General features: G+C 38.8%; 1 protein-coding gene across 2 annotated transcripts in view; it reads left to right on the top strand.

The window, feature by feature from the left end:
• Positions 1–23,485, top strand: part of EPS8 (epidermal growth factor receptor pathway substrate 8) — a 125,605-nt gene that overhangs the window by 80,499 nt on the left and 21,621 nt on the right. For both annotated transcript variants that reach the window (XM_059471917.1, XM_059471918.1), the window contains 11 exons: positions 7,120–7,187; positions 9,177–9,338; positions 9,539–9,688; positions 11,927–12,009; positions 14,192–14,328; positions 16,055–16,128; positions 17,226–17,352; positions 17,701–17,789; positions 19,915–19,989; positions 20,588–20,736; positions 22,899–23,082. In XM_059471917.1, the coding sequence (XP_059327900.1) occupies positions 7,120–7,187; positions 9,177–9,338; positions 9,539–9,688; positions 11,927–12,009; positions 14,192–14,328; positions 16,055–16,128; positions 17,226–17,352; positions 17,701–17,789; positions 19,915–19,989; positions 20,588–20,736; positions 22,899–23,082 (1,298 nt within the window). The remainder of the gene's footprint in view (positions 1–7,119; positions 7,188–9,176; positions 9,339–9,538; positions 9,689–11,926; positions 12,010–14,191; positions 14,329–16,054; positions 16,129–17,225; positions 17,353–17,700; positions 17,790–19,914; positions 19,990–20,587; positions 20,737–22,898; positions 23,083–23,485) is intronic.

The raw sequence follows: 23,485 nt of genomic DNA, 5'->3' as shown, positions 1-23,485 counted from the left end.
TCACACAGAAGGTTGGCCATGGTGCTGTGGGAAAGGAGGCTGGAATATTATTGGTGTTACCAATTCTTGGTATTCAGCTATTAATTATCATCATTATTGGTGTTCAGCTCAAAGCCAGACCAGAGCCATCACTATCTCTAATGTTCCTGTCTGATAGTGAAATCTTCCTTGCAGTTGCCTTTTTTCCTGTGTCAAATAATCCCTTTGTTTTCACTCGTTTCCTTCCTGAAATGAGCTGTTTTCTACTTGCATGACAAATCTCTCTCTGAGGCGAGCGAAGGTGCTCTCTGCACATTTTTATGGGGTTTATTTCATCGTTTGCTTCCTGCTCTCTCCATCGGAGCTGGGTTCTGGCTCCTGCTGTCATCTGTTGTTCTAGCATTGGCTCCTCCATCTGTCCTGAGCAATTCTGACTGGGGGAGAGGAGCAGCAGTGCTGGGGCTTTGCCAGCCCCTGACACAGCGAGGAGCAGCCTCATTCCTCAGGAGGGATGGACCTGGGTTTTGGTCCTTGCATTTGGGTCACTACAAACTGTCAGATTATTGTACAGAACTGAAAGACGTTGCTAAAATTGTCTTCTCACGGCACATTAGAAAAGACTGAGTGTTTTGTGCGCTGAGTTTATCCTCTGGTGGCTGTGATTTGGAGCTGGAAGTGAGATTGCCTGTGTGTTGTATTTGCAGAGAGTGTCGTGGCAGGGAGGAATGATGAATCTGACTCCATGTTCTCAGAAGGCTAATTTATTACTTTATAATACTATATTATATTAAAGGATACTATATTAAACTATACTAAAGAATACAGAAAGGATACTTACAGAATGCTAACAAGATAATAATGAAAATTTGTGACTCTTTCCAGAGCCTGACACAGCTTGGCCCTGACTGGCCAAAGAGTCAAAACAACTCACATGAAACCAATGAAATAACCACTTGTGGGTAAACAATTTCCAAACACATTCCCCATGTGAGCACAACACATGAGAAGCACATGAGATAAGAATTGTTTTCCTTTTTCTCGGAGACTTCTCAGCTTCCCAGGAGAAAATCCTGGGCAAAGGGATTATTTCAGAGAATGTGAATGCTACACCTGTGTATTTTTGCATTCCTCACCTGCCTCATTCAGAGCAAGAAATGCGGTGTAACAAATTCAAGGAAACCTCAAGCAGCTTGTGAAAAATGCCAATCACTTGTTTTTAAAATTTTAAAAGTTTAATAGTAATAAAATGGTTATAAAAATAGAAATATAATTACAGTAATAAAAATTTGGGCAATTAGGATTTAGGACAATATGAGACAATAAAAACAAAGAGTTATGGACAGTCAGGGTACCTCTTTCTGGGCAAAATAAGCCCAAAAAAGGATCCACATTAAAAGGGGATTAACCCTTAAAAACAATAACCTGTTGCATATTCATAAACCTCATACATGATGCATAAATTCCATCCAAACAAAGGATTCTCTCTGGTCAGTGTCATCAACTTCCTCTTAATCCTAATGGTGTCTTCAGGGATGAGTGAGGCAGGAAGTTTGTTTCTTTTGATAAGAGGGTAATAAATTCTCTTTCTCTGAAAGATTTAGGTGTCTTGTGGCTGCTATCTCACTGCGAGTCCTTTCTTTAATTAAAGTATCTTACATAGCATAGTTTCTATTTTAAGTTTCTATTATGTTACAACCTAAACCTATATTTAACACACTACTTAAGAAAATAAATACAGCATAACTTTCTAACATAACACATCTAATATTCATTTTAACAATAAAATACACATTTTTCACAAGCTCACAGGCAGGTAAATGAGTGCACTGGAAGAAGCCATCCACGTTAACATCCTTGCAGTATTTTGGTTCTCAGATTAATTTGACAATTGACTTCTGAACAACACACTTCCTTTGACAGCCATTTCCACACAGCCATCAGAGAGAAGCTCCTGGCATTAATCTCTGAAAGTGATAGTGCTTGCTCCTCTGAAGAGGAAATTTGAGTTCTGGCCTTTGTCCCCAGATGTTTAGGTCCCTTCTCCTGCACTTTGCTCTGCCTCCAGCTGAATTTTTTTTTTGCAATTTATTCTTAAAGGGTATCAACCATCAGTCCAATGCAGATAGAGGGTAGTAAATTAAGTATTGGGCTTTGTGCTTGATGGTGTGTAGAAATATTTTATGCTGTCAGTCCAGGATTCTTGGGACAGATTTTGGAGGAGATTCTCAATCCATGGCCACATGATTGCCATCAAATTTCAGGGCAATTTGCAATCCTGTTGATCTGTGTCATGGACTGGCTGGTAGAGTGTTTGACATGGCTGAAAGTCTTTGGTTAAGAGGTTTCTTTATGTTTTCTGGTGGTTTGGATGCTTTCAAAAATGAAAATAAAATCAGTAGTTTTCAACTTCTGTTTGAAAACAGAAACATGGTCTGTTCCTGATGACTGGCACATTCAATAATTTCGCACAACGTGAATTGCTGTAATATCTGTCCACATCAGACATCAGGAATAGTACTAGTTTCTTGGAGCAATGTTCCTATTCCTCTGGAAGCTTCAGTAGCAAGTAGATCTTACATTCAGGACCTATAAGTGAAATGTAGATTTTACACTCAGGACCTATAAGTGAAATGTGTTGCTTTTCATTTTATTGCCTTTGTGTTTTGAGAGATTTTATTTTAATCACATTCTTCTGGGTTACATTTGCTATAGATTGGTTAAGAATTGATGGTTAAGAATTGAACTTAAGTGTATTCTCCCATGATCCTGTCTTTTTCTTTTTTTTTTTATTTTACCAAAGGAAAAATCCTTTATCTAAATGGTGTGCAGCATATCAGCAGAGTTTGAGCTAACCTGTTATTAGGGCTGCACTGTACTTTTAGTGGTGGGTGTAAGAGCTGCAATGAGTAGAGTATACAGGGAAAAACTCAATAATTTTGATAAGGTTTTTTATGTTTTGATAGTTTTATTCTTCATTTGATAGTTTTATGCCTCATATCTGTAAGTCTCTATTGTAGTATTTCACTTCAGCTTCAATAGCCTCTTCATGCATGAAGGGACCTGTGAGAGGCTGAGATTGATTGGGAGGATGAGAAGAGTGAAACAAAGCACAAAAACCATTATTTTGTTTTCAGTGTCAGGGGCTGACCCCAGCCAGCATCTGAGGACATCCCCATTTGCTTGCTCATTCCGCCTGTCTCCTCTCTGCAGCAGAACAGGGGGGAGAATCGAAAGAGAAAAAGCAAGAAAAAATCCTGATGGGTCAAGATAAAGATGGCTTAAGGGGTGAAGGAAAGAACAGGGAGGAAAAGGGACTAAATAGCACAAAGGGATTTACTCACAGCCTTCCACAAGGACAGCAATTGCCAAATTATCTGAGCAAGGAGTCTTTGGAAAGACTATCCGCCTGTTTTATTGCTGAGTAAGGATATTAGCTGTCCCAGCTGTGTCAGCCTCTTGTGCACTCCCAGCCCTCTCACTGGGGCAGCAGAATAAGAAATTTAGAGAAGACTTTGACACCATTCAGCCCCAGCTAAAATATCCCCATGTTATCAGATCCAAAATCATCTCCATCCTAGCCAGACCCTCTGCATTCAGCACATCAGCAAATTCTGTTGCTCCTTTTCAATAGCAGAGCTTGTGTTACCTGCAGTTGCAGTTAGTGTGATAAGTTGATATTTCTGTAAAAGCAGTCAGATTAATATTGATGGGTAATAATCTGTCACTTTGATACGTGAAAGAGTTGAGAGATGGAAGCTGCATTTCCTGAAGAATGGCAATGGACACTTCTGTAGGAAAAGAAAGTGTTTTATACAGACGAAAGAAGCTGTGAGAGTCACCAGCTGAGATCTCTCTGATTGGGAAATGGAAACACAGAGGTGCTGCAGGAAGGAGCAGCAGTCCCTTGTGTCCTCTGGAGAGGACAGAGAACAGATGTGCAGGCTTTCATCAGCTTTTCCAGGAGCTCAGGGCAGTGGAGCACTTCAGCACGAGGGGCTGCAAAAGGGTTTGTGTCCTTTCTAATGGCAAGGGGAGAACTTTTGGAGGGTTGTAGGTGGAATCTGGGACAGGAGCCAGGCACTAGGAGAAAGCAGAGCTTGAAGATTCGTTTTGAGGTGCTGGCAAAAGCCATGGGACAAGGACATTTTAGCTGCCAGTCTTTTTATTGCCTTTCCTTTTTTTTCTTTTTTTTCTCTCTCTTTCTTTGTGTAATGTTCATATTATCATGAGGGGACTGTTCTTCCTTCAGTGTGATTCATGCCAGACAGACAAAAAAAAACAAGTCTCAGGGAGCTGTAAGGGAAAGGAGACCCACTTATGAACCATTGGATTGTAAAAGCTTTGGAAAACAAAGGCTGAAGACAAATCTTTCCAACAATGAAAGAATTTTGCCTGATGCCAGGATTTGTGTTAGAAGATGTATTTTGATGGGTGAATAATTTCAGGGTGCAGCTGTAGAATCCACCTCCAGATCGTCTATAACAGTGTTTCAGTCCCAGCTGAAATGTTGTGCTCTGCTCTAAGTGATAACTTGGGTCTCCAGCAGGTTCTAATTCTCATTCCACCTGCTTTAAAGAAATAAGTTTGTAAATATGAATTGTTCTCAGTGTGGAATCTCAGTTCTTGTGTCCCTACTTTTATTTATTACCACAAACACGGATTGACTTTTGTTAAATGTAAATTTTATTAAAGTTGATGTTAATTACAACGTAATAGTAACAAGAACTTTAATAAAATTCACATTTAATCTCTCCATGACAGTGTGTGTTCAACATTTTTCCATCCTGTCCTACTGGGAGTGTTGAGCTGCTCTGTGGAAGAGGATCTGTTAATCCATGCTGCAAATGGTTTTGAAATTCCTGTTTTAACACAGAAGCAGAATAAGGAGCCTCTTCCTAATTTACTCTCTGCTTTTTGATTCCTTTGGAGCCTTTTATATGTGTATATATATATATATATATATATATATATATATATATATATATGACTTTCTTTTTTATTTAAAGCAGCTCCAACTATTACTGTTTGCAGCATTTACAAATTTTACAGTGGATGTAAACTTTCTGATGCTTGTTTAATTCAATAGCACAAAACTTCCATTTTTGTATGACAACACTCAAAACTGAGTATTGGTGCATTGTTATTGAAACTAGTAATTTTTTTTGTTTGTCTTGTTTTGTTTAAAGCATATATTCTTTCTTACTGGACAGTATTTAAGTATCACTTACAGTCCACAGCAGAAGGCTGCTAACTGATCCCCTTAGAGATGCAAATAATTCTATGGGATTAAACTAGATACTGCTTTTTAATCCCCTTGTTTTATTAGGAACAGATGGACTTTACTTCTTCAGATCATCATCCAAACAAAAAAAGAAAGGTAGCAAATCAGACAGCCCTGCTTTACTGGCTGTGCTGTTGAGGTGTGCATGTTTGTGTGCTGTGGTTAAAGAGACAGTCAGTGAAAAACTCATTTCAGCAACATGCTGCAAAAGCAGAAATAGTAGATACAGATGGAATGATCAAGGCTGAAATCCCAAGGCTGTATCCTACATGCCTTGGGATTTCAGAATAATGCATAATGAAAGCAAGATACCTATTTTGAAATATTCACACGCCTGGCTAAAAATTCTGATCATTTGTGTTGTCCTTGCATTTGGCTGCTTGCTCTGCACCCTTCCCCTGCTGAAGCAAAGTAAGCAGCTGCTGTGCAGGATTAGGATGGCTCTGCTGCCTCAGTGGCATTTGTCACCGTGGGAGCGGGGCTTCAGGCCAGTGCTGCATCTCAGAAATTTGGTTTTTTTGTGAAAATCAGTGAGAAGGGAAGAGAGAATGGTGTGTTTATAAAATGTGACAAATGCTTCCTTCCATGAGTGACGTCTGAAGGTGAGGGCACTGCTGTCTTTGCACCTGGAATTCCTGCATGGAGGAGCCCTGGCCACAGAAGGGACATTTGTAGGGGGACTTTTATGGACTCCTCCTGCAGATCTCTGTATGTCACAGATCATATGGTTCATAGTATTTAGATTTTTTTTTTTTTTTTGCAAAAAAGTAACTTAACCTTTCTGTCAACAAAATCACTTTTATTTTGTTTCCAACTACTCCAAATGTGCTGAAATCGGTGTATTTCATATGTATGTTTTGTATATTCATCATATGAAAAGAAATCAAACCACCTATTTTACTTGATGATCAGAAATTGAGATTTTTAATGAAATACAGAAAAAAATTTACCAATTTCCATAGTTTCCCAAACCTCTCTTGGCCATGCCACCTACTGACTTTTTCACAACAAAGCTCCTGGTCTTCCAGATCAGGCACTTAAGTGGTTGTAGTGAAAAAACCCCAAAACTTCCAAATGTTGCATTCGGTTTTTTTCCACTAGAGTTGAAAAGTGTTCTTTAGTATTCATCTAAATTCATTATTTTGTGGTGTGGGTGTGTGTTTTGTCTTCATCTTACTTTTCCCCTTCCTTCCTCTCCTGGTTTAATGTAAATCTACTGTACAGAGTAAAAGGCACATAATGTTTCTGGTTTTGCAGCATTGTGTTTTGTTAGCTGAAAAATATTTCTGTTTTGAGATATTTTGCTGTGTTTATGTATATTTCCATGCCTATTTCTACATTAGCAATTCAATGAATTGAATACCTCATGAAGAAATAAAGGATGTCAGGTCTTTTTTTTGTGTGTGTGCCTTTGTCCTCTGGCAGATTTAGCATGAGAATTATTTGTATATATCAGAAAGTGCTTTTGCTTTCAAGGATGCTCATACAGATACAGTGAGCCCAGTGCTAGTTATCATACTGCTGCTACAGTGGCAAGGCAAAGATTTTGATAATCAGCCTTCCCAAGGCAGGGTTTGCAGTCAGAGCACTGCTCCCCTCCAGTGTCCTGCCCCATTGGATGAGATAAATGGCTTTTTTGGGCACCCACCAGCTCCCTGTTAACATTGCTGACGTAAAAATGGTCCTTGCGCTGGGCCATGTGGGGGTGGAGGAATTTTCTGCTGAAATACAGAAATTAACCACAGCTTATCTCCTCTTCTCATGTGTACAACTTGTCCAAAGTGTCTCTGAGAAGCAGTCAAGACACCAGGATAAGGCACTGAGTGAATAATTATTCTTTCTTTTCCTCCCATCTGCAGAACAAAGGAAGAATTATGCACGAGACAGTGTCAGCAGCATATCTGAAACATCACAGTACCACGTGGAGGTGAGATGAGAGGGATACACCAATTACAGCTCTCAGTTACATGTGGTTATTTTTGCCTACATGGTTTTTTTTTTTTTTTTTGAGGATATATAAGCTTCAAGGCACATGCATCTTCCAAAATATCCCTCCAGCCTGGGGTCACTTCAGAGCAGATTACACTGAAATGTCTCAAATTCAGAGCAGATTATATTGAAATGTCTCAAATTCTCTAGCTTTGCCCCAGTGAGCTGAAATCTGGATGTGGAAGGATGTGTGCAAAGTGGTGTGTGGTTTGGCAAGCAGACAGGACTCCTCAACAGAGCAACAATTCCACACCTTGTGCTGCCCTGCCTCTGAACCTGGCTCCTTGCAAAGATGAGGCAGGGCTGAACAAGGCTGTGCTGCTGGCAAGGGACACTTTGGTATTTAAAGCTAATACTCTGATCACATCTAATCAGCAGAGATATTAGAATATTCATAAAGTGCTGAGCATTAACCCCTCAGTGTCCCAGTGGGTGGAGTGTGTGGTGGTTAAATACAGAATTAAATACTGTGCCTGCACTGAGTCTTCCCCAGTGTGAAGAGCAAAGTGTGTGCCTTGCTGCCTTAAGCTGCTTTGCAGAATTACTGCGTGCTGCTCTCATATTTAAAATATTCAGCAGGCTAAGGCCTGTGTGCCTGTGTGTAGCCTGTTAAGCACTTGTGGATGCAGTGCCTCCTTTTGGAGCCTTACTTTGGCTTAAAATGCCATCTTTCTCCTGCTGCCATTAGACCACTGTCATGGCTTAAGTCAAGTCTTGCAAACACCACAGATCCTCAGCTCCTTTTTGCTGGGTTTTAAATAATCAATTGTGAGATCATATGCAGAAGACTCCTTATTTCAAATGCTTCAGTCCTACAATCTGTTTGCAAATGAATACCTGATTTGGTCTTAATTGCCTGTCTATTTTGTGTGCTTTCTTCATAACTGTTTTGGTCCTGTACTGGCATAACAATTACTACTTGCATTTAGAATCTAAGCATTCCTGGGTAAGCAGCCAGTGCAGTGTTTGTTTCATTTTACTTCTTTTAAATACTTTGATTAAATGCAGCTTACACCTACTTTCTTCTCTGTAATTACCATGTGCTGTTATCCTGTAATAGAAGAAAACACAGTTAATCCTTTTGTATTATTTTTGTTTTTTAAAGTTATTTAGAAGACAGATATGCAGGCATACATTAAATGTGGTTCAGCTTGAATGAGTGTTACCAGATCTTCAATTAGAATGTGAAGGTGGATTTATGCCTGAACAAAATGAAATAATTTTGTGGGTTTTCTTGCACAATTGGCATGCTGAAGGAGAAATTGCCACAGCCATAATGACAGGGAAGCTAGCTGAGGTGAAGTTTGTGAGGCACTATTTAGTTTCCAGGCCATTAATTGAGTCTGGAGAATACTCCAAGCTGATGGTGAGCAAAAATTGTTACGGTTTTCTTCTGTGCTGCACATAAAAGTGACCAGCCCATCCATAAGGTATCCCAGTCAGATGCAAGCCCATCCTGGTTGCCACCAGCAGGCTGCTGGCAGCTCTGGAGGAGATGAGGACACTCCAGGTCAGGGTGAGGATGGAGCTACACTGGCAGGGAGACTCTGGGAAGCCTCTGCTGGCACTCCCTGAATTCAGCTTGCCAGGAGAGAGACAGATTTTCACTCCTGAAAAAGCTAATTAAAACTCGTGGTTTAATTCTAGCTTTGATACCTGGAGGATGTCAGAATGAGCCTTCAAATCTGACTGCTTTGAGTAGTGAGGAAATGATAGTGGGTGTCAAAAAGCAAGCCACAAAAATAAGTTGACTTAAAATGACATTTTGGACTAAACATCCTTCCTCATGTGTCCTGCCGTATACAAAGGCACTTTTACTCATGAATAATTTGCACTGCTACACCCTGACAATTTAAATACTGGCACTCCTGAACAATAGGGAAAATTGCAATCACAATTTCTTTTAAATGCACATTTTACTCACCAGCACTTGACCACCTTTGTTCTGGACCGCAAAGAGGCGATGATCACAGTGGATGATGGAATAAGGAAGCTGAAATTGTTGGATGCCAAAGGCAAAGTGTGGACTCAAGACATGATTCTTCAAGTGGATGACAAAGCTGTCAGCTTGGTGGACTTGGAATCAAAGGTAGGATCTGTGAGTGACAGTCTCATTTTCAGAGAGAGAGGAGAAGGGAGCGAGCAGAAAAACGATGTATGTGAGACTGAGGATTTTAATTAGCTTATTATCACTTTCCCTTTTTTGCTCATGCAGCTTTTCTGAGATCAGGACACTGTATAGTAAAGTGGCATTTTGTGTTTTTTTCTTTTTTTCCCCTCTTCTGATAGAATGAACTGGAGAATTTTCCTTTAAGCACAATTCAGCATTGCCAAGCTGTGATGAATGCGTGCAATTACAACTCAATTCTTGCATTAATATGTAAAGAACCAACCCAAAACAAGCCTGATTTGCATCTTTTCCAGTGTGATGAAATTAAGGTAAGATAATAGTGAAGATCTGCTATGACTTATTTGAATAGGGGAGATTGTATGAATTGACCAGCACAGTGGATAAAGATGAGTTAATTCTTAGAAAATAATTCTTTATCAGCACTACTTACAGTATGTTAGTAAATGTAGTGTAATATGTATTGCAAAGGAGTAATCTAATATTTAAGCTGACTCCTCAGTGCATGTTCAAATATATCTTTACTGTAAATATTGGTTCTTGGACTCTGTACTGCTAATTTGGCTTTGCAAACGTATAAAGCTCTGGAAAATATCTATGGTTTGCCTTTACACTTCTGACAAAAGTGGTGTAAAATAATTTGAGTTATCTCAAATTTATTTTACAATCTGCAAAAAGCTCATCTGAGCCCTGAGTCTTACCTGCTCTTTCTGTTCTTTTTGAGCAATTAAACATTCTCTACATTCTCACATCTCTGCATCTCTGCTCTGCTGGAGAGATCTTGAAAGGGAAAATATTCCTTGCAGGAGGGGCAAAACAAGGAAAGATATTGCTTGTCTCTGATGAAAATATTGCCTTCAAGTGTAAATTATTTATTTTAATGTATTCTGAAATACTTCTTTGTTTCTGAGGTTATAAATTTTAATTCTGTTAGTTACTCTCTGTAATTCCAGTTGATCATTTCATGGGGATTTCTTAATTCCTTTGTAGTAGTTTGTATTATTGTCTTGAAACAACAGATTTTTAATCACACTGTGGAACAGTTTTGGAATTAGCATGGTGAGAGTGGTGTGAGGATGATTAGTCATTGTGTGATTTGTTGCACAGAATTTGCTGGTTTAAAGGAAAGTGGGATCCTGTCAGAAATTCAGGGATTGTTGTGTTAAATAGTGCAGGGATCCCTTTTGGACCCAGCTTCTCAATGTGTACAGTTGGTCTCTCTTCATTTTTGAACTTGTTCCTCTGTGTAGATATAAAAATATAGAGGACAGACTCTATAAAATAAACTCTGTAAAAATACAGAATACAGACATGATTTGGAAGTCCAGTATCTCCCTTTGTTCTGAAGTATTGTTTGATTCTGTGGCCATACCCTGGGGTTTTTTTCTTACCCATGAAAGTTTTCTGGTTTTGAAAGTTTAGGTCTTTCTCTGTTGGCTTTTCCCTGCTTTTGTTTGAAGTTACAAACAGCCTCAGGAGCCTCTGCAATAAAAAATAGTTAAAATCAATACTATTTGGGGCATTCTGACATTTTATAAACAAGAAACAAAATTAAATAATAAATAAATACCAAGAGTGTTGGATTAATGGACTTCTTTTGGGTTTAAGTTACTCTGGTCCCCTAAAGTTTTTGTTTTCTATTAATTCTTTTAAGCTTGAAATATCCTAACTATTCTGTAGTGCCGTCCATTATAGCCTGAAAAGTCCTGTAATCCCCTGGAATCCTAAATTCAGCAATGTCTTCTGGTCCTAGCAGAAGTCACATTATTCCTCCCAAAAAGGTACACACTTCTGCATGGTGAGGGTGCTGGGAAAGACATGGTCCTTGCAGAGTGAGCCAGACACTGACAGATTTGGGCTTTGACAGCCTTTGCAGGAAATTAATTTGTCAGCTGAAGACATGTAACAGAGCATTCTAAATCCTGTGAGAAGCCATGACCTATTTAATGCAAGATCTATTAAAATAATACTTTAGACGTGCATCAAAATTTCACTTGTGGGGCCACTGGTGGAGGCAGGCTGCACTTGTGGAGTGGGAGGAAGGTACAGATCAGGGAATCTTCTGAGAAATTCATCTTCTGTCACATCAAAGAGAAATTGGAGGCTGTCATTATTTCTGAAAGGAAATTGAACCATGACAAGTTACTTTCTTAATGCTGCCATCTATAGTAGTTTTGCTGCTTCTATATTTAGTAGATTTTCTTTTTATAGTCTGAGACAAACAAAATACTTGAGACAACCAAAAATTACATATTTTTGAGGGAAAAAGCTTATGCAATAGTGGTTGACTTGAGATAATTACAGCTGTTAGACAAATTTGGTGTCTAGATTAGGTTCTTGTGTGATGATAATGCTTGAGGCTGGAGTAGTGACAAAAATACCAACTCTCAGATTTTATTCTCTTCTTTTTCATGGTTTATGCGTAAAATAATTTGTCCCAGTGCTTTTAAATAAACGGGATTTGATCAGGTATTATCTGTCTAAAGGTGAGATATTTATTTCAAAGAGTAGCTGATTCCTGATGTTTCCTGCTCCTGATGTCTCCTTAGGCTACCCTTATTCATGAAGATATTGAAAGTGCAATCAGTGACAGCAAAAGTGGGAAGCAAAAGAAGAGGCTTGAGACACTGAGGTAAAAATCCAACTCCTTGGCAGTATATAGGATTATCATTGTGACAGCTGTCAGAAGCTCTTCAGGTCTGCCTGCTGTCTTTTGGGGTTTTGTGGGGGGCTTCAGCTTTTTTCCTTCTAGCTAATAATATACTTTTAAAGCCATGTGTATTAAAGCCATATCTTGCTTTAATAATTTTCTCATGTTCTGTTCAATTTATAATGTCAGTCTTACCTTTCCCAATTCCACCTTAGTGATGGGAACAGCTGAGAGCAATTCCACTTGCCAGAGAATGGCTTTGCATGTCTCAGCTCTGCATGTGGGTCAACTAGTTCAGAATTTAAATTAAAAACCAGAAATTCCCCATATCTCCAAGTAAATAATATTATGCTAAAAGGTTTTGGGATCTGAAGATGTTAAATAAAACAGCAACCGAAGATTGAATAATCTTCCTGCCTGCCTGTTTAATGATGCTGAAGACTTCTTGTTTCCCTGGTAGCAAAATCTTCTCTGCCAGTTGGAAAATGTGAGGGAAAGAATCTGTTTGGTTCAGAGAGGATTAATACAGGAATGAGAGGTAGCAAACAGAGGCATAAAAGCAAAGGCACAAATATATCAGAAACTGAATGGTGATGGTAGTAGCTTGTTAGAAATTCAGTGTGTAGCTGATGCTGATAGTATCTCTCAGCAATAATTGTGCTCAGATAGAGAAGTCTCTGCTGGACAGAAATTAGAATGAATGTATAATAGTTCTGGATACCTGTTAAATTCTGATGTGCAACTTACAAATATTTCCTATAGCAAGGGGCACTCCTAGGAAAACAAAAGAGACCCTGAATTGTGTCTAACTCTGTTTGCAGGTTTAAAATTAAATAAATAGACTTTACTATTTGTGGCACTATTGCAAACCAGGTAGAAGCACTGAGAGGCAATCCAGAGGGACTCAAACGCATTGGACGTGCTGGGAAACTAATGAGATTTAATTGGGAAAAGAATGTAGGTCAGTACATCTGTTGGGACAAATAATCTGAGATATCAATCTCTGAGGGCTGTGAGGCCCAGAGGTCAAACGTGGGTGGCAGCTGAGTGCTGGCTCCTCCTTGTTGGCTCATGTGCCTGCAGGGTTTGGGTCACAGGGAGGGAGGGACCCTCCTGCCTCACTGAGCCTCTGAGGCATCACAGAGGTGCTGCAAGGTTGTTGATGAATGAAAGGGGACTGGAGGAAGGAAAGGCAAAAGAAATTTATGTATTTATTTATTCAAATTTAAACTTTAAAAATTATTATTTATTATTATTTATTATGATCATTTATTATCATCATTATTATTGTTATTATATTACTATTATTATTACTACTAGTACTAGTACTGCTACTACTACTACTATTAGCTGTTCAAAGACCAAACAGCATTTGATGTTTTGTGGTCTTGTTGTTGAATGCTGTGAACGAGCTGGGTTTATAAAAGGTGAATTTAAGGTGAAGAACTAGTTTTTAAATAGAGCTCTGGGAAAGGAATGGAGGATATACATGACAGGAGCTACTGTGAGTTTTTTTGTCTGCTGGTATCAACAGACTGCAGAATGAATACAAAGTCCTCTTTTCTTACAGCATTTAAAACTACACTAAGAACTGGAAAATTGCAGGTAGTGCAATCCATGATATTGATATGTTTGTATTGAGAGAGGATGAACAGGCCCCTGTTAGAAAACAAATCAGCCAGTGAACTTGGTTTTGTTGGCAGGGTATTGAGCAAAAGGTGGTTGACAATTGGCCAGACTTAGGGGACCAGATACTTGATTTGTGATGGCTGAAAGGCAGCTCCAAACCTTCCAATTTCCTCTCATACAAAAGACAAGTCCCACCCTTACAACTGCAGTGGTAAAAATGCCACCCAATAATGCCAAGGCCCTGAATTTATCTGTGAGAGCTGGCTGGTCTCCTCGTGTTCTTTGGCACTGCTTGGGGACTTCCCAGGTGACAAAGATTTGCTCACTCCCTGGTGAAGTGGTTTTGTGCTGTGTTTAACATATTTGCACATCACGGTCTGGAGTTTAACACATTTACACCTCTGGCTGCTTACTTGGCAAGCCCATCGCGTGGTGCGCAGTCCTTGTGAGGCCTCCTCATTTCCTCTGACCTAGCACTGGAGCACAGAACTTTTACCCTTCCAGTGTCACTCGTGGGCTCTCTCCTGTCCCCTAGGATGATCTCCAAAGCTGACAGTGCCATCCCCCCGCCGCCCCGGGCCCCTGCCCCCGTGCCCCCCGGGACCATCACGCAGGTGGACGTGCGGAGCCGCGTGGCAGCGTGGTCGGCGTGGGCCTCGGAGCAGGGGGACTGTGAGTATTCCTGGGGCTGTGCCGCGCACAAAGGGGCCTGCAGTGGGTGTTTATGGTGCTTGCTAGCAACAGAAGGAGTTTGGAAAGGCCACGCTCACGATGGCAGAAGTGGTTGGGCAAGGTCAGCCCTCTGCCCTCGCTGCGAGCAGATTTTCCCAGCGGAGTTTGAGATGCCCCAAGCCACTGCTGCCTGATCTGGGGACAAAGATCTGTCATGATCTGATCTGTCATTTCCTTGCATTTACCCATTTTCTGGATCCCTGTTCAGAGCTGTTTTTGCTTGTGCTGAGTGAGGGTTCCAGATTTTGACCTGGGCTTCTTAGTGAATGTGGTAACAGTAAGGCAGTAATCTAATGATGCTATCCTCAGTAGTAGGGCCAGGTATTTTGGACAATTAAAAATTATAATAATGGAGAAAAGGACTTGAGATCATAATTATTTATTTATATTGCATTTATCTTTATAATGGCTCCTTTGGCTAATTAGTTTGTTCTGGTTTTTGGTTTTTGGTTTTTTTTTTAAAGCCTTAACTAGGAAATGCTGTAATTTTAACATTCCTTAATGGGTTGGGATATTTCTGTTTGATGGTTGTTTGTGTTTTTTTTTTTACATCCCTAAGGGATGTAAAATACTCTAAAAGACCTAGAGTATTTTGTTCTATGTCCCTAAGGGATATAAAAACATTTCTATCAAATTTCTTTAAAATAAAAGTTCTTTAGAAAGAATAAAGTTCCTTCTATAAAACAGATCAAAAAGCTTAAGATGAAGCCTTTTTTAGTTTGTTTGCTTGGGTTCTTTTAACAATAGATATTAAGACTGTACCATTAAAAGACCTTGGATTCCTTATAATTTTTGTTTTATTAAATTATATCACTTAACAAAGTACACAACTATGCAAAGAAAACAACTACAAATGTGCAGGGAAATCTGAAATGTTAAGAATTATTTAATCTATGTACCTACATACATCTGTTTTGAGTAAAGGTTGTCTTGTTCTTCTGCTTGAGGTCTCACATCAGAAAAGTTTTATTAGTTTGGTGTCTTGTTGGAGCAGTTGTGGATCTGAGTCCCTGCACTTCCTTTTGTTCCGTTCAGGTGGATCTTTTCTAAAATGTATTTACTGAAATCCTGCCTGCTCACAAATGCAGTGCAGTACTTGGTGTGAGTTAAAAATGCAAAACTTATAATTCCTTAAATAATTCACCCCTGTTATTTTCAAAAAGAGTCACTGACTCTGGGCACTGTTATTTGGAAATACCACTTCTATCACACCACTCTTTTTTTTTTCTGGCATCCCTTTTTGCTAATAACTTTTTACATTAGAATTGTTTTCAAAGCCACTGCACTCTTTCTTGCTTGCTTCTACTGGAGCAGCATTCAGCATATTTTGCAAAACGGGATGATTCCTAATGGTATTGTATTTATAATCTGCCACTTTGAATTAATTTTTTTTAAATTTAAAATATTCCTGCAGTTAACTTCATTTATGCAGTTAAGTAGACTGAAAGCAGATACAGAGCTTTTTTTGTGAGCCTGGACATGATCAGGCATTAGGGTACAAAATTTTCAGCTTGTGTGAAGTCCTTGCAAAGGCAATGGCAGAGTCTTGTCCCTCTTTTTTTTAAAGTAGTGTAATTCAAAGCCTAAACTATATAGAAATTGTTATATACTAATATAACTAACCCCACATTTATGCATGTCTTATTCTGTTCTCCCCTCTTTGCAGATGAAAAGCACAGACAATACCACGAGCAGGAAGAAACAGCAGAGATGATAGCAGCCAGGATTGACAGAGATGTTGTAAGTGAGGAGCTACAAATGGTGCTGCTTCATGCCTGTGAGATTTTGCAGCTCTGCTTTGTGGGGAAACTTTTCTCCACATGGGAAATTCAGTTACGGAGAAAAGCTTTCCAAGCAGCTTCTGCTTGTTGGGGTAGATCTAAAATGAACAGGTGGCAGTTTCTTTCCTTAAGATTCTTTTTTAAAAGGAAAGAAAAATAAACTGAATGTTGATTACAATTTTTCTGCTGTGAAGAGATGGAAGTATAAATGATAATTTTTTAAGTAGACTGACTTCAGCAAACTATGTAAGGATAAAAAATTCCATCAATTTAGCAGGACTTGGATATGTGTAACACCTGGAAAATGAACATGGGTCATTTCTGAAGACAGGTGGACACTTTTTATTTACAACTTAAAGCATTCATGCATATAAGCAACAATATTGGGCATGTTCTATGGTATATGCTGGATCAAATATTGCCCCATCTGTCGTTTGTAACTTTCTACTTCTCCACTCTGCTGTTGTCCTCAGCAACACCAGAGGGTCCTGAGAAAAGCTTGTTGGGACCTGATGGATTGGTGTCTTTGTGTTTTCCCCTGGGCTTCATTCATTCTTCTCCAGTTACTCTTTGAAATCAATTCTTCAAAGAGCACTTCTCCGCAAACAGCTTAATTTATAGAGAGCTTCACCAAATAGTTTAATACTCAGTACAAAAGGAGATTATGAAGTTATAGAGATTATGAAGTTATACTCTTTATGAAAATGCTGCCCATTCAAATAATTTCAATTTTTTTTCATGTGGTCTCAGCAAAAATGTAATGTGGAAGTAAATTGTGTAATTGCAGTCTGAGCTGAACTATCTTGTTAAACATAATTAAAAAACTTCCAGCGGGCCTACTAATTTAAAAAAAAATTAAAATTTAAAGTACTTTACAGGTATTTAAGAACTGTATTTAAAAATTTAAAAGCACAAAGAATCTAAATATGGAATGTTCCAGCATGGATTTTGTTCTAAGGAAGCTGTTGGTGTCTGGGAGTCTGGACATTTCAATTCCTGGAGTATTTCTGCTATAGATTATGTAAATTTTAATTTTACTTTTCTTTTCTCCCACAGCAAATTCTGAACCATATTTTGGATGACATAGAGTATTTTGTTACCAAACTGCAAAAAGCTGCTGAAGCATTTGCTGAACTTTCAAAGAGGAAGAAAACTAAAAAAAGTAAAAAGAAAGGACCTGGAGGTAAGAGTTTGTACTGCGCACAGTTCTGTTTCTCTCAGGATCATTGAAGGAGCTAGGAAATGTCTTTTTCTGTGGTTTTTCTTAATCAGTTTGGCAATTTTCTCTCAATTTGAGCACAAAAGTTCCTGTGCAGGAGAAGCTTAGAGGGAAATCTATGAAAATTAATTGCTTGAAATCATTGGGGAATGGCTAATTAGAGATGTGACCACAGAAATGCTCCTGCCTTGGTTCTATATTTACAAAATTCTCTAAGATGGCAAATTTATTATTTTGTTGTTTGCTATATCTGGAATGTTTATGGAAGCTATAGACATATGAATGGGCGTATAAAAATCTTTTTTTCATCAGAGGGTGTTCTTACTCTCCGTGCAAAGCCACCACCTCCAGATGAATTTGTTGACTGCTTCCAAAAGTTCAAGCATGGCTTCAATCTCCTGGTAAGTGATATCAGCCAGTCTGGGATGTGAGGTTAGACCAGGGCTGGCCACCTGTGGGCTAGCTTGGCCTCTGAGCTTTGGGATGCTGCTGCTCAGCTTATCTACACATTGAATTGATGAGCATTTTTGGTGTTCGGCATCATGGTGTTTCTCCCTTTCCTGGTTCTTTAAAGCCTTTGACTTGGGAAATTTGATTTTGAGTCACGCAGGGATTCCTGGGGAGGTCTGTGGGGCCTCACAGCTCTCTTGTGTGTCTGCCAGCATCACCAGCTGTGGCCTTAATTTGATTTTACTCAGCCATGCCCATCAGACTAGCTGTGCTGGTTGCCATCATTACCCTGGACCTTGTGGCCTCAGAATGTTCCATCCAACAAATTTGTCTCTTTAGAGGTTCTCAATAAGCAGAGATGATAATTCAAGAGCCTTCTGCTGGCATCTCCTCTTCTGCATGTGGGAGTTTCCTCAGCGCATGGGACACCCTCACAGCATTTGCTGTCAGACACAGCCTGTCCCTTCCCATTGCTGTGCCAGGGGGGAAAGCTGCTCTTGAATTCACTGACTCAAATCAGCTCCTTTCTTCCTCCTGGGGAATGAATTCTGATTGCAGGGCTGTAGGAAATATTTGGACATGTTAAAAATATCTTTAAAAAAATAAAAGCTACATCAAGTGTTGTGGTTCTGACCTTAAGGAATTGCTGGTTTGGGGGAGGATGAGTATCCTGGAACATGCTCATCCTTCTCAGTAAAAGATATAATGTCCAGGGGTTTTTTTCCATTCTTTTTGCTACATTCTGCATTTAAGTTTATTTTTTTTACTCAAGAAAAATCTGTGCATCTTTGAATCTTTCTCTTCTATGCAGAAGAAGTCACAGCTCTTGTTTTGGTGCTCAGCAACCTGGGACTTGGTTCTGGTGTTGCTTTTGAGCAGTTGTGCTGTGACAATGCTTTAACAATGCTTTAACAATTCTTTACTTCAGCATCTGCATTTGCAGGAGCAACAAAAGCCTGAAATTTGTGCTTTATGTCCGGCAAGGAGAACTGTATAAAATGAAGAATCTGGTTTAAAAAGAAAAGGAGTAGCTAGAAGAATAAAATCTTCAAGTAGAATGGAAATTATTTTAAAACCTCATGCTGGAAGCTTCTGGAAATGCCTGCCATCTGTCAAAGATCTCTAGATAGACAGGGACTGGGTTGTTATGGCTGAGGAATAATGTTTAGGAAGTTATTAGAAGCAAAAACACATCCTCCTCCTTTCTTCATTTGGAGGGACAGTTGGATGTAAAAGCAGAATAAGGGCAGCCAAAAGCAGTTTGAGAACAGATGGCAAGATGCAATAGAAACTACTACAGCTCTTTAAAGCACATTTGGTCTTCTTATTTCTGGAGCCCACAAAGCCAATGGGTGATTAGTAGATAAAAGAAATTCTACGAGAAGTTTTATCAGTGAATTTTTATGGTATGGGGGTTTTAGAATATTTTTTTAATGATGGTGTTTGGTCAAAGGTTGGATTTGATGATCTCAGAGGTTTTTCATAGAAAGATTTTATTATAACAATAAAGTGGTAGATGAAATTCACTATTAATAGATGTAATAGTCATGGACTGGCAAGGAAAAAAATCTCATATATAAAATAAATCAGAGCAAAATGTTGATTTAACAGAGATTCCTGAGAGACAGACGTCTGTGTTCAGTGTGTTCAGCCAAGCAAATGATAAAAGGCATCAGGGAAAAATAGACAACAGAACATTAACAATATGCCATTATGTTACCTGGCCTGATATATTTGGCAGTATAGCATAATTGAAGAAGGTCCAGGGTGGACAAGAATGCTTGAAGGAATTACTTCAGCTTGGAAAAGACCAGATTCAGGAATAATGTAATGAGTCTGTAAATGGTTATGAACATTGCTAGAAAAAGTGAATGGAGAAGGACAATTTAGTTGTACTTTTTGCACAATAGGTGCTAAAATATGCATGGACTCAAGAGCAATGGGATGGATGAGCACTTACACTTGTTGGAGGCCAAGCACTGGGCTTAGGAGTACCATGGCCATTCTTATGTGAAGTATTTATTGTCTTAACAGGTAAATGCTTCTTAAAATGTACTATTTCTTTGATTCTTACAGGCCAAGTTGAAGTTCCATATCCAGAATCCTAGTGCAGCTGATCTGGTCCATTTTCTCTTTACCCCACTACATATGGTAAGGTTTTACAGTTTTCTAAGTGTTTCCCTTCAGAACTCTTGTATTTATATGCACTGTAAACTTTTCAATGATAACAAGATTGAAATGTTGTGTCCTTGGACAAGAAGGAGAAATATTTCTATCTCAGGATGAGGTTTTCTTTAGGAAATAATTTATATCCTTTTCTGCATCTTTTCCTTTCTATTAGATGTATTTATTTAATTAATCTTTAGCCTTGTGTTACACTTTGTCATTACAATTTTTAACTAGCAATAAAAAATTTAGGCTTTCTACATAATGCAGGAGGAGAGTTAGAAGCATATTTAATGGAAATATGTGAGGCTTTGATAAGTAAAGCAAAGATAACATTATCCAGAGTGGGTCTGAACAAAAAATGGTTGGTGACCAGAACAACAGCTCTCCAGCAATAAATAATTTATTTAATTTATGTGACATCAAGAAACACTGTTAGATTCTCAGAGAGGTTTTTACTTCTGGGGGATGTTTTTATGAGTAATGACAGTTTCCTAGCAGCACTGTAGGTAACACAAATTCACAGTCACCTCCTTATTGACAACGTGTGTGTTCCTGGCATTATTTTAATCCTTGGATTTAGGTGGTGCAGACAACAGGAGGGCCAGAGCTTGCCAGCACAGTGCTCAGCCCCCTGCTGACAAAAGACACCATAGACTTCCTGAGGTACACCGTCACCAGCGAGGAGGGACAGCTGTGGATGTCCCTGGGGGACTCATGGACCAAAGCCAGGTGAGAAAAAACACTCAGGTTTTAGAGAATCTTCAGATTTTTTCTAATTTTTTTCTAAATTTTTTAGATTTTTTTTTAGAATTTTTTTTAGAATTTTTTTCTAATTTTTTTTTTATTTTCTCTAAATTTTCTCTGAAAGTTTATCAACATGGACTTAACCAGGTTATCCAGCCCCTAATAAATTCAATATAACTTTGTTAGGATTTGGACTCTTGAGAGCTGTTCGTTGAGGGTTTTGGAAAGGAACTCTTTAGCTTCACTGGGATTTTGGATCTCAAGGAGAGACAAAATGCAGAGAGAATTTTATTTTTTTTTTTTTTGGTCAGTGGTATCCAGAACCTCTTGACATAACCTTCTTGAGTATCTTTTTCTGAACTGTCCCTTTCCAGTTATTTTCACCATTATTTTTCCAGCCCATCTATCTGGACTTCATTAAAAAACGATTTGAACATGCAATAAAGAGTGACAAAATATTAAACAATAACTACAAATGTCTGTTTTCAATTTCCATAAATTATTAAAAGGTAAAAATTTGAAATGTCTTTAGTTCTTGAAATGCATCATAATGCTATAAAAATGTTTGTAATTATAAAAAAATATTTATTGACTGAACTGTGCCACATATGCATACCTTATGCATTGCATTTAATGGATTCACTGTTATGATTTATCTCAGTTGAAAGTTAACTTCTTTATTTGAAGAAATAGAAGTTAACTTCTTATTTGTTGGGTTGAAAGTTATCCTGTAGTTTGAAATTTGGTGAATTGAACATGCAAAAGAAGAAACTTAAATTAACATAGTTCATTTTGACTCTGTAATCTGTGGTACATAAGTACATTTGATGATGATGAAGTAGGCAATTACTTGGGCTGGAAATGTTTCTTGTGTCTTTTCATCCTTGCTTTTGAATTTCAAATTGGAACACAAATGTCTACCAGATGGATTTTGTTTTTATTAATTATTTTATTAATTATTTGGTTGATTCAAAGCTGTAGAGTGTAAGGAAGGCTGCATGGGAGGAGTGGAAATGGCCTCATAGCATTCGAGCCCCGTGCAGGGAAAACGGATCACTGGGAAAGCAACGGGCTCCTTGTCTTGGGAACTACTCCATTTGTTTAGTCCATCCTGAAAAAAGGGAAATGGAAAGAGAAATGGCTGGTCTTTGGTAGTGAAGAATGAAGCAATTAAAATGTAGTTGGCTGATTTGTGTAGATTAAAATTGATGGTCAGATTGATTTCAGTATCCAGAGGTACCCTGGGGTGGGATGTAGCAGGAGAGGGGAATGATAAAATCAGGGATTACTGACCAGCCCTAACAGGCTGGGAAATGCTGACTGCTCATGTGACTGGCACATTCATCCCTTGATTTTGGGCAGTGTCAGCAACGAGCCTGTTAAAAGATTGCAATGTACATTCCTGTTTCTGCTTTACTCTGAAGACACAGCAGTTTATATTGTGGGACAGAGTGTTAACTTTATATTGTGGGACAGAGTGTTATGTGTAATGCAAAGGCAGAGCAGAAAAGCTTTAATTTAGGTGCTTAGTATTACAAAAGAGAATGCTAGTGGAACTCTGAAAAGTAGTACAGTATTTTATAAAGATCAATCTGGACCATAAAACAGCCGATGTGATGATAGTTCTTGTGTCTTGGAGCATGTAGGGTTTATATCTGTAAATCTATTGTTTGTTTTTTTTTGGTTTTGGTGTAGCTAGACCCCCTAGGCTTCCATGCTTCATACCAGCTTTCACATGTTCTTGCAAAGCCTGCTGTTTCTCTGCAGTCTTCTGTTGGTGCTTCCACACAAATAGAGCATTGCAATATTTCCCCCCATGTCTCACCATTAAAAAAAGTCCTAGATTTGTTTTGATTGATTCTTCTACTACCCATCTTTGCTGTAAGGCAGAAGTTTGCTGTGTTTTAGCACTGATGTGTCCTTACAGAAGCAGCAAAGTGCAGGGCACTGCAGGGAGGATAGCTGAGGTAAATAAATGTGTTCTGCTGATCCTCCCTGTTCTAGCATGATTCTGCCTCTACTGCAATCCCAGCCTCTCTTCTATGCTAATAAAAATTCTGAAGCACTTCAATTTCTATAAATTGGACCTTATTAAACCAGCATTTGTGTGGCCCTTGACACAGATTTCTGATTTGCTTTTCCCACAGAACTGAATGGCCGAAAGACCATTTCATCCCCCCGTATGTGCCCCGTTTCAGGAATGGTTGGGAGCCTCCTTTGCTGAACTTCATGGGAGCTCCAAAGGAGCAGGATCTCAACCATTTGGCTGAGTCTGTGGCAAATGTGGCAGAGCAACAGAGGAAGCAAGAGATGAAAAGACTATCCAGTGAGGTAAGTTACTGCAGAAATGTGTATCACATCACATATGTGCTTGTGATAAAGTATGATTATTTTCCCTAATTAAAATCCATAATGATATTAACTATTACTCATTTTTTGCATTTTTGCATGGACTATAGCCATATTCAGTGAGGGTGTGACATGAATGAGGTCTTGCAATAGAGTGATGATTTTCCTTCATTTATCCACACACTTACTGTTGGCTGGCCTAGAGCTCTGTGGCTTGAGTTGTACGTCCAGAACATAAGTTCAGAGCAGTTTTTCTGTGCAGGGTATTTTAAAGCAGCTCAGCCATTGTTTATAAGTTGTGTTGCTGTGGTGACAGCTGAGAGATGACACAGCCCTTGCTCCAGAGATCTGTTCTTCTCCAGAGCATCCACTACAATATTAATGC

This window comes from Ammospiza nelsoni, chromosome 5 (genome assembly GCF_027579445.1).
Source record: "Ammospiza nelsoni isolate bAmmNel1 chromosome 5, bAmmNel1.pri, whole genome shotgun sequence".
Lineage (NCBI taxonomy): Eukaryota > Metazoa > Chordata > Aves > Passeriformes > Passerellidae > Ammospiza > Ammospiza nelsoni.
Note: the sequence above shows the minus strand (reverse complement) of the source record. Positions and strands in the feature narration are given on the sequence as shown.